This window comes from Lagopus muta, chromosome Z, assembly GCF_023343835.1.
Source record: "Lagopus muta isolate bLagMut1 chromosome Z, bLagMut1 primary, whole genome shotgun sequence".
In the NCBI taxonomy this organism is placed as follows: Eukaryota; Metazoa; Chordata; class Aves; order Galliformes; family Phasianidae; genus Lagopus; species Lagopus muta.
Genome location: NC_064472.1, coordinates 20396636 through 20408812, shown reverse-complemented (window position 1 = coordinate 20408812; position 12177 = coordinate 20396636). Strand labels below are relative to the sequence as shown.

Here is a 12177-nt window from a genome sequence, read left to right as displayed (position 1 = left end):
TGCAGAGTTCATAGACATAACCACAGGAATCAGCCTATTTTCCTTTAATAAACTGCAATAAATACCTACAACTCCAGACAAACTAGAAGTTATGAAGAGTGCTTATTACTCAATAAGTTATCTTACCTCTGGGCTGAATTACACCAGAGGAAAAATTGCTAAGTCTCCAAGACTTTAAGTTGTAGTCTTCCACAATTTGGAGTTTTGAAGCTTTTTCATATTTTTCTGTGTATGTGGCATGGGAAAATACTCACCCACAGATTTAACCCTCTGGAGCTTTTGTTTATTTATACATATTTTTAGGATGTATTAGTTCACAAACTAGTAGTCTAAATCTGACACTACTTGAAATCAGCATTCAAATGAAAATATGATGAAAGATATTATGAAGGTTGCTAATATAGTAGGTTGCTAATATAGTAATCCAATTAAAGAACAAAGTCCACAAAAGATGGGAATTCATAGTAATAAATTATATGTGAAATCAGCAATATTTTCAGGAAAAGAAACTCATAGTACCACTGAGACTTGAGAGAAGTTATTTCTGAAGAAGCCCAGAATGTACAAAATTATAAAATAAGACCACAATCTGATAACACTTCCAAAAGATAGCTCAAACAGTGCCTGAAAACAGGCTATCAAAAATCTAGAATCTACTCAGAGAAAGTTGCCTGAGAAAACAGGATAAATCACATTCAAAGGCCTATCTCTAGAACTACTTGTTGAAAAATGCTGCTTTAAGTCTAACACAAGTAAAGAATAAGTAGCCTGAGTATGATGGACAGCACAGGGAAACGTGCAGAAAGCAATAGGTTTCAGAAGGATCATTTGCTCTTTAAAGAAGTTGTTACGACTTAGTATACTGCAACTATGAATTTTATTAGAACGAAACACTCCACTTTCCAAATAATTAATGAGTTCAACTTAACATCTTCCCACCATGTAGAAATAGCAGTTGTAAAGCTACAATTGCTCAGCAGAAACAGGGCCAAGTTAGTCCTGTTAGACTCAAGGAAAACTTGAACACAGTGTAAGAGAGGCATTTAGTATACTGTGACTGTTCCTGGAGATGGAATGTTCTTCACATGCGTGTAAGTATTCAAGAATTATTGCTTTAAAAGAAACTTTCTTTAGCTCTGATTTACAAATGAATTAAAGCTACATTAATAGGTTATATGAGTAGGTTATCTGTCAGAAGGCAGTGAGGCCCTGGCACAGGCTGCCAGAGAAGGTGCAGGGGCCCCATCCCTGGAGGTGTTCAAGGCCAGGTTGGATGGGGCCCTGGGCAGCTTGATATGGTGGGTGGCAACCTGCCCATAGTAGGTGGTTGAAAGTACATGGTTTTTAAACCAAGCCATTCAGTGATTCTGTGAATTACATAATTCTTTGCAACAATTAATAATGGCACTGTAACTTTATAATAAGTAAAATATTCAGTGCTTAATACTGACTAGACTTGTAGCTTCTTTGGAGAGCTTTTTGTCATGTCTCATCAGAACAGATACAACAGGAGAAGAAAAGGAAGACCAGAATTTCCTATTGTGTTAGGTAGTGCCTCTTTCCCATGTATATAATTCAATGAGAATTCTGAATCATATGAAATCTGCACAAGTAACCTTTCCGGAGTCTTCACTCCTACTATATCTGCACTATCAGAAAATCTAGATAATAATTACAAACCTCATAATGTTACTTCAAAACCTGATGACTACGAAACACACTTGTAGCTCAGTTCTTTTAAACATGAAGAAAGTTGTGAGAAGTAATATGAGAGCAGATAGGGACACAGCATTGTAAAGTTTTAATCAATTTCAACATCAACTCCAAAGCAGCTGCTGTCTACAAAGGAATTAGCTGACTATCAGCTGGGGAAGTGTACCAAAACCTGCTGTAGGTTAAGTGGAAGAGAGTCAGAACTTACTGTGGCGCAACTCGTCTCCAGTAGCGATCAATTCCATTTTTAAAATACAACACAGCTAACCATCTGACATTCACATCCAGGGCATGATTTGTAAAGATGTTCTGTTTGGAGAAAAAACAAAAACAACAAAAAAAAAACATTAAAAGTGATCCAACATACCACAGAAAGAAAAGAAGCTGTATAAAAACATGCACTGGCACATGTATAAACCCTTCTGTGTATAAGAGTGTATAGAAACAAACTGCATCAGTCAGCATTTGACAGACAAGCAAAATAATATGTTAAAACTAATTTTAAGAGCTTACAAAAATGCTCAGCGCTAACCTTAAAATTTAATTTGAAAAATGTAAGTCTAATGAAGAATGTAAATATAATTCTAATCTCATCTGGTAGTACAGGGAATTAAAAGGTAATTGCCAGCACCAATGAATTATTACAACAAAATTATTTCAACAAAACAGATTCTGACTGAAGTAAGAAACTATTCTGCACTGTGCAGAAGAGGAGATTTCCTCATTATTCTTGATCCATGCCAAGAACCTCCCTGACTACCAATATCAATGTGAAAACAGTGAACTGACAGGATAGCAACAATTTGCCTACGCTTTACGTTTGAACATTAGCTTCAACTGCTGAAGACATACATACACATATTCATTCATATACACACTGCTACACACATGTATGTACAAGTACACACAAATGCATGTAAATGCATACAGGAATTATTTTATACAGTGCTTCTAAAGATTAACTAAACAGGAAAAGCTGAAATAAAGGTAAGCTATGGTAACTTAAAACAGGTACCACAGTGGACAGCAGCTTTTATGCTGTGTCCACTGGCATCTTAGGAAAAAGATGACTGTATCAGACTGATATTTCTTGAGGGCATGAGACATTACTGCCTTCTTTAGTGAGTAAACAGGCATGAAGTCAGTGGTTTTATTCTATACTCCACTTAAATCAGTTCATTTCAGAAGCCCACAAAAACATTAAAACTATAGGGACTCAGATCAGCAGCGTGTTGTAACTGCATACCATGTTTGAAGAAACTGGTATTTGAAGAAATACAGCCTTCAAAGAGCTCAGGAAAATGTTTATCAAGCATTTTCACTATAAATTCAGAACTAAAATACACTTCTCTTAAATTCCATTTCTATAATAATTCCAACTTTCTAGATATAATGCTCAAAACAACAACAAAAAAGCCACAAACCTCCATCACTACAAAGCAAACACAAGCCAACAAAGATAGCGATTCAAAACTAGCTACCATTAGATAAACATCAAAGGTTGTAGCCACAATGTTGCCACAGAAATTACAGGAACAAAGCTAACCAATTAAAACTCATACAACTGGCAAAAGACACAAAACAAACAAGCAATCTGCCTTTCCATCTCTATTCGTCAAGAGTATACAGCATCTTCAAAAGAAGTATAAAAATGCATAATAACATCACTGCTAAGTACTACAATAGGATCTACTACTGTAGATTCAAAGATACACATTTCATCACATACTATAGTTTTCTCTATTCTCTTTATCCCAGAAGAGGTACTGACATTAGTAATTACATTATTCCCTTTTCCCGTAGGGATTGACTGTCTTAACAACTCTCCATTTACAACCACCTGCTTAACCCCTTGCTCCACCAAGAAGGTACCAACTAACTTTTATTCCAGGCAGTCTGAGTGCCTTAATGAAGTTAAATAAAGAAGTAGAGATTCTCTGGTTCTTCAAGAATATGTACTTCATCACCTTGTATCACATTTACAGATCTACATCTACACTGTTTCATCAACAATAGCAGTAAAATAAGGTTCTCATCTTTCCTATTCCTGGAACTTTACTACCAGTCAAGTCATCTAATCTCCCTAGAAATCCCTCTATTGCTGACAAGAAGGAAATCAACACTACCTGGGTATCAAACCGAATGCATGAAGGAATTTTTATTCTATGAAGACTGTAACAATACACATCAACTCCACAACAAAGTACCGTGGTACATACCAATGTTATTACCTCATGGGGGTGGTAAAGGCAATTTGTTCAGCAAGGGTCGTCTTGGCCTACTATGATCTTCTATTATCTCATACCAGGCCAACAGTCCTTTTGGCTTTCTATTATCTTCTATTATCTCACAACAGGTTTAACACTAGAGGCTCAACCACTCATGCTGCTAGAAGTTCTATTTTCTCCCCTACCTAAATGCCTGGGAATCAAATCTCCTCAGAGACAGTGAGGACAATGCCAAGCACAGCTTCTGTAAGGACACCAGCAAGCTGGACCATGACAACTCAATGCCACCCTTAGCCAGATGTCACTATCCAACACCGTTCTAAAAAGTCACCTTCAACTTGCTGACAAGTTAAGAAACAACACTTTTCCCACTGTATCTTACCAACAAGACAGAGTAAAAGCCTGGCTGTGTCTCCCACTGCTTCAGTTGTTCCTCAGCTGGCTTCAGCAGTGCAGTATCTTGACTAGTAGCTTGGGTCAAGACTTGCAAAACAACACTGCTTGCACTGTTGAGATCCATGAAAATCTGAAAGCATTTAAAAAAAGAAGAGAAACACTTAGGAATAAAAGACAGCAAATACAGACAGGTGATTTCCATGCACATTATCTAAACACCCTGTACTAATTTTTCATTAGACTACGTTGTGTAAGATAACATCACACCCACTCATAAGCACTGTCAAGGTACAGAGATTCAACTAATTTACTTTCAGAAAATTATCCACAGTAAAAGCAAGCATTAAGTCTGTAACTACAAACATTTTTACTAGATTTGAAGGATTACAGAAAATATTTTGATATTAAATTGGTTACCTTGTGTGAAGCACAGCAGACAGAGCAAACTGCAAACAGAACTTCACTGGCAAGCAGGTAAAACCATGAGGTTACCTGAAACAAGCAAGATGCATAGTATTAAAAGCTATTTTCTGAATACTTCTGCCCCTAAAGAAAAGCTGATATATTTCAGGTGGTTAATTTCTACAATTCATAGCATCATTAACGTTGTCAATGACCTCTAAGACCAGCTAGTCCAACTGTCCATCTAACATCTAGACGTAGTCTATCTATGAAACTGAATTTTTCTCAACATACATGTATTTATTATCTATTTAGCATACAATCAGAAAAACTGGGAATGACAACTGCTTAATTTCAAATATAAATACATACTTATACCATGTAAAGAAAAACCAAGTCATTACTCTCTGGTTGACACAAAGCAGACACCACATTTATAACGACTGTAGAATAAGGATTACAATGAATTAAAGAGGAACATATAGAAAAACAATGATATCTGACAGTTAAGATAACTGATTTTCTGTCAACAAAAATTTTCATTTATAACCCATGTAAACTTATTGCAATACCGATCCGAGTTAAAATATTTCTGTAGTTAAGTTTCTTATATAAACAACCAAGCACAGATTATTTCTATGAAAAGGCTTGAGAATTTGCTTTTGTTCAATACTAAACAGCAAAGTTTATCATCCCAACATTCGCACAAAAAATGAGGCAGAAACTTGCCAGGGTGATATTCAGAAAGTCACAAATCAAGCCTTATTCTGAAATAGCTCTGAAATTTTGATATTTGAGAAAAGCATCACCCTAACATCAAAAAAAACCAAGCCAAACAAGATTGAAGACCTCATAATGTATGTGTTCTTTAATGAAAACAGACAAAAAAATGAAGACTTTCAGGTCAAAAACACACAGATTAAAAAAAAAAAAAATTAAAAAAACCAAAATCCTGTTCATACTTTCAAAACTAGCAGCCACTAAATCTCTTAGCAGAATTAACTAAAAAGAGCAAACAGGTAATCTTCTGTTTTATACCCTACATACAATACATCTTTGTATGTCTCTGCTTTAACAACGCTGCAGAAACAAACTACTATTTCTCATTAACTACCTGTATCAATCATTTTTACCTTTATCTCCCTACAAATTCCCTAAAAATTTCCTACAATTATGAGACCACAACTTTAAAATTCTCAGCTTGTTTCTTAGGAGATTATCAATTTCCACAGAACCAGGACATTGATTTACACTGTAAAATCTAACTAGAACTGGCTTTCCCTTTGTGGAACAGTGCCCAGAACAAAGAATCCAAGTCAAGGTAAAGCTCTAATGTTATACTAGAAGTCTTGATAGGCTCATTGTTCCATTTAAAATAATCACTAAATAATAAACCTGTAAATAATGCTGCTGACGTCACAGGGAGTATGAAAAGGTATTCAGGTAAAATAACACCATATTTTTATTTTCTGCAGATATTTTATATCTTGAACACCTGGGACTCTCTGCCTCACTGAACTGCCAAAATTCACCAGAAAGCAAGAACACACTGACAAAACAGAAAAACACAGGATTAACTTGAAAGGAAGGATCGCAATAGGATCTCTATTGCAAAGCATTAAGAACTTCAGGAAAATAAGCTCACACAAACAAAGCATCAGTAAAATGTACATTCAGAATTTTCTGGTATAAACACTGCATAAAGAAGTTTGTCTAGTCTAGCTAACAGAGCTTCGGAAAACCTAAAAAAGGCAGCGATGGAAAGGAGGAAAAGAAGCAAATGGGAGAAAAGCCAGAAGAAGCAGGCAAAGAGCTCGCACTACAGAGGAAATCACAGCTCAATTCGTGCAAGACCAAATTTATACTTTGTTTCATTTGTTTCTGTTTAAGAGTCAAATTATTTTCATTCTGAAAGAAATGTATTCTTATCCCACAGTCCTATGCCACTGAACAAGACCTGATAAAGTATAATTATGGAACACCTAATCAATTAAAAAAAAAAAAAAAAAAAAAGCAGACTATCAGTTACATTGTGAAATGAAAATCCAGTAGGGAACTTCTGAAAGTTACTGAGTTTGCAGTGTGTGCATCTGTCTAAACAAAACATTAAGTAACTTCTTCAACTTGAAATAAATTTATTGTAGGGTGTTTGCTCAGTGTTCTCCAAACAATGAGCTGCCATAGGAAAGCTGCATGCCTATCAACACGGATTCTGCAGCACATACCCTGACGCTGATAGCAGTATTCAGTGCAAGGACATCAGGGAAAAAAAAAGGCAGCTTTTCTTTATCTCCTTCCCTGTGAACGGTGTGATTACTAAAACTTCACACGCTTCAGCAAGAACAGGTGTCATCAGATGACAAACACTGAAATTAGTACAGCACTAACGAAAACCCATGCGGATTTCATCATTTGCTTGTTTCAAAATTATTACCTGACAGTTCTAGATAACAAAACAAAAACAGCAACAACAAAATCAAAGAAGCCTTTACAAAGCTTCACACATTCTTGAAAAAGTTTATATTTTCACTTAAAAAAAAAAAAAAAGTCATTAAATATAAGCAGGTATTGCTAAAGGAATGAACTTAAAAGGTCAGGATAAAAATTCACTTAACTAATTATTTTGTCTCTCAGAAAGACCATGTCAGATGCCCAAGAAAGATCATCAGAAGAAGACAATCCTTCAGTGATATTTCCTCCACAAGACCCTGGTCTGAGGACATAGTAGAGGTTTGGCATCTGAATTGAACAGCCCCAAAGATGTCTAGTCCTCCACAAATGGGCACTGTTGACTTTTTGACTCCTCATGCTGGATGAGACTGACATGAGCACCAGAACAGAAACGAAGGCACTGATTTTGCTGAAGATGGGGCAATCTTTGGTTACAGTTTATAAATAAAATCTTTATTTATAAACTCACACTCTTTAAATGCCTAAAGCTGAAGGAAGGTGAGTATTCAGGTTCTTCCTCATCCTGAAATACATTCAAATTCTAGAATCACACCGAAAACAAACCAAGAACAGCTATATATCTACAGACAAAAGATTTTATGAGAAAATATCTGAGACCTTAGCTTTTTCCATACTCCGAACAATCAGCAAAACAGCTCATACATACCCAACCAGCTAATTTGTACGATTGTTATCTTTTGTTAATTCAGTGAAACATTTTCCACAGTAATGAAGTACAGAAAAAGATTCAGTTATGATCTTCCGAAATTGATAACAGTATTTCACAAAATACAGTGTTCTCACTGAAAATAATGTTAATTACATACTGAACAGCTTTAGAAGGAACATGGCAAGTAACTCCAGGCATGTTACCACCCTCCTCTACGCAGCAGTATCTAGGAGGACACTGCACATAACATACTGCTCCTAACACAGTCTTCGGTTTTGTCATCATTTTCCCCTTCCCCAGCTCAAGAAAAAAAGTGCAGAAATTGCAGAGAGTCCAGAGTTACCAATGGAACTGGAGTCAAGCAGAGTTATGAATAGAAATTGAGTACTTGTTTAGTATGGTAAAGTGGGAGCTACAGGATGGCTGAAAAGATACCTAAAAATGACCACATGAGAGTCACATACAAAGAGGGTGAGAAGGACTTCAGGTTTTTTTGCAGATGACATTACAGGGGCTAAAGCTACCAGCCACAGATTGGGAGATTCAACTAGAAACTTAAGACTTTTTTTCAGCACATTTGTTTTGAGGAAAATAGGAAAAGCAAGATTTCTATTCTGAACAGACACAAGAACCAGCAATGGCTCATCTTCTGAAAAAATACTTCAGATGAAAGTTAGTACTGGTGTCAATGTTCACAAGCCATCAGCAGTGCCCATAAGCATTTCAATTTCAGGAACAGCTGGCAGTCATTCCAATCTCTCCATCATTTTCCTATGAGCCTCTTTTCCTGAGGTACCTGTATCAATCACACCTACTGAGCAGTAAAAACAAACAAACAAACAAACAACAAAAAAAAAACAGGTATTGAGGCTGTTCAATGTTCCACAAAAATTATTAGCAAGTACACTAGTGACCAGAATCACCACAACAACCACATGTTAATCCTTGGGAAGATTTTCAAGAATAGTTCACTATGTCTTTGTGTAAATAGGAAACATCGTCTATACTATGCCCAATTATAGTTGTAACAAAGGAGAAAAATAAACACATCTATGTTAGAATGAATTTTGATGCTTTCATCCCTTTGCTGCTACTGACTCAAACAGTAAACCAGAACTGTAACAGAATTTACACAGAAACTTATTAGTACAGTGAAACAAAAACCCAGATCTGAAATAAAAAAAACAGCTGACACGGAGGAAAAAGGAGCAAAGAAAGAAGGTGGAACACAGTAATAAGGGACAGTTGGTGAGAAAGGCTAGCATTAGTATTTACAGTAGTAACTAAGATTAAAATGAAAAAGATAAAAATGAAAAATTCTCTGAGGTTAAATGGAAAGTAAACTGACCAAAAATTCTTTATAGAAGGTACAGTCAGCAAGAAATGATAGTGGGGCTATTCAAAGGAGTATGCTTGGACACAGCTCATGAAAAAACATGTCACAGGGCTCAGCACCAACAACACAGAAAAAGGAGAAAGGAATGCACAAAGGCAAGGAAGGAATATTTTCATTCTTTATCAGTAAGGTTGGAAGTGAAACATTTTCACTTTACTATCGTCTAATTCCAACCCCCTGCCACAGGCAAGGATACCTCCCTCTAGACCAAGCTGCTCAAAGTCCCATGCAGCCTGGCCTTGAACAAACCCAGGGAGAGGGTGTTTACAACTTCTCTGGGCAATCCATTTCAGTGTCTCACCACCTTCACAGTAAAGGATTTCTTCCTAATATCTAGTTTAAATCTACCCTCTTCAAGTTTAAAGCCATTTCCCCTCATCCTGTTGCTACATGCCCTTACAAAAGGTCCCTTCACAGCTTTCCAGTAGGCTCCCATCAGGTACTGGAAGGCCGCTATAATGTCCCCTCAGAACCTTCTCTTCTCCAGGTTGAAGCCACAGCCTGTGGCTTCTTTCCTGGTTCACGCTGAGTCTTTCATCAACTGACACTCCCAAATCCTTCTCCTCAGGGCTGTTCTCAAGCCATTCTCCACTCAACTCTGCCTCTGCTTAGGATTGCCCTGACCCAAGTGTAGGACCTTGCACTTGACCTCAATGAACATCAAAAGGTTGGCAGGGGCCCATCTATCAGGCCTGTCCAGGTCCCTCTGGACCCAGATACCTTCTGGGTATCCCTTTCCTCTAGTATGTTAACCACACCACCCAGCTTGGTGTCATATGCCAACTTGCTGAGGATACACTCAATCTCACTGTCCTAGAAAGATGTTAAACAGCACTGGGCTGAGAGGAACACCACTTGACACCAGTTTCCACTTGGACATTGAGTGCTGACCACAATTCTGAGTACAATCATTCTGCCAATTCCTTATCCAACAAGTGGTCCATCTGTCAAATTCATTTTTCTCCATTTTGGTGACCAGGATGTCACATGCGACAAAATCAAACACTTTGCACAAGGCCAGGTAAATGAAATCAGTTGCTCGTCTTTCACTGATGCTGTAACTCCACTGTAAAAGGCCACCAAGTTTGCCAAGCATGACTTATTCTTGGTGAAGCCATGTTGGTTACCACCAATCACAGCATCAGTAGGGCATTCAGAAGGATCTGCTCCATGCTCTTGCCAGTCTCAGAGGTGAGAACAACTGGCATGTAGTTTCCTGCATGGCTTTTTTTCCCTTCTTGAAAATGAGGGTTATGTTCCCCCTTGTCTAGCCATCGGAAACTTCTCATGATGACCTAACTCACACAGCCCATCTTATTCATCTAACTTCTTTGAAACTCAGCTCACCTTTGCCATTTCATAAACAAGACTGAACGCTTCACAACAAACTAGCATGCAACAGCAGACATAAAAATGCAAGTTTCAGCCTGCTCTCATGCAGGGGCATTAAACTAATTATTAATTGGTTAATTAATCAAATTAATTAACATGAAGCCTTTCCAGCACAGTTAAAACCTACATCTGAAGACACACTTCCCAAAGTTTACACATCCATTTTGAGCGATAAGCCCATCATACACACAGATTTATGGCACGCAGCGATCTCCCGCAGGACGGCGCAGCGATGGAGCGGGACAGGCAACGACGGGAGAGGTGGGCACCGGAGCTCCAGGAAGTCGAAGCCCCGGAGTGCGCGCACCACAGGAGGCGCTCCCACGCACTGCCGGCGCCTCTCGGAGCACCGTTTCGAGGATGGGGACGCTCGAAGGCAGCGGCGGCGCTCAGAACACCCCGCACGTGCTGCGAGGCAACAGAAAAGAGAGACGGAACTCACCGCAGCCGCGCCGGCCCTCCGTGCGACTCGGGGAAAAGCTGCTTTGCCGTCGACGTCAGCCTGCGGGAAGAAGAACAGCCGTGTGTACCGCTGCGGCCGCCCCGCCCCGTCCCGCAGGACGCGGCTCTCCCCGCAGCGCAGCGCGCCGCCCCGTCCCCTCGGCGCTGCCCGGTCGGACCCGTTCCGCGAGCAGCCGGCAGCGGCGCCGAGGGCCGGGCGGACGGCGCGACGGCAGCGCGGAGTCCTTGTCCCGGCAACCCGCCGTAACGATAGCGGCACCGGCACCTGCCCGACGCCACGGCGCACCGGAGAGCCCCGCACGACGCCGCGCAACTTCGCGGCTCGCCCCCGCCCGGCGCAGGCCGCTCCCGCTGCTCGTCCCGCCCCACTCCCTCCCGCAGGACGCCGCCGGCCCCTACCGCCTCCACACGGCAGCGCGCCGGGCCCAGCACCGACCAGCCCCGCTCGGCGCCGCGCCCCCCTCCTTACCCACCACTGCCCGCCACGCCGCGCCGCGGAAGGCCGCCCCGCTCCACCCCGCGCCCCGCCCACCAGCAGCCCGCTCCCTCGCCCTGCATACCGGAGGAGTACCCGCGGGACAGCGGCAGCGCGGGAGCGGGGCACGGCACACCGCGGCTGGGCGGGGCGTGCGCGCGGCCCCCGCCTATTCTGAAGCTCGCGCCACACGCCGGCACCCGCCGCCGGAGCTGCGGTACCCCGCCTCCCCGGCGCGCCGCGCACACGTCATCTCCGCGCGACGTGGACGGGCTCTGCCCGCTGCAACGCCGGGCAGGCGCCGTTTCGCTGCGCGTGCGCGAGGTGGGCGCGGGCTGGCCTGTGCGGGGGCGGCGGGCGTTCTGCTGCCGTTCGGCTGGGCGGCGTTCGGCGGGTGCGACGTGATTCGAGGAGGCTCACGCTTTGCGCGGAGTTGTGTTTGTGGCGCGGGGCAGAGTGGTTACGACAGGAACTCATGCTTTGCCTCCGCACAGAGCGCCTTGGCTCTGAGTTATCTCGTTGTGAGGACAAGAGACGACGGCAAAGCCCTGACGGGACGGACCGCCCTGTGACCGCGCCCCGCGCTCGAGCG

General features: G+C 41.3%; 1 protein-coding gene across 5 annotated transcripts in view; it reads right to left on the bottom strand.

The window, feature by feature from the left end:
• IPO11 (importin 11) overlaps window positions 1-12177 on the bottom strand; it is a 483265-nt gene that overhangs the window by 62407 nt on the left and 408681 nt on the right. For 2 of the 5 annotated variants that reach the window (XM_048930643.1, XM_048930638.1), the window contains one exon: window positions 1922-2022. In XM_048930643.1, coding sequence (XP_048786600.1) covers window positions 1922-2022 — 101 coding nt within the window. The other 3 variants (XM_048930639.1, XM_048930642.1, XM_048930640.1) reach the window with 3 other exon arrangements.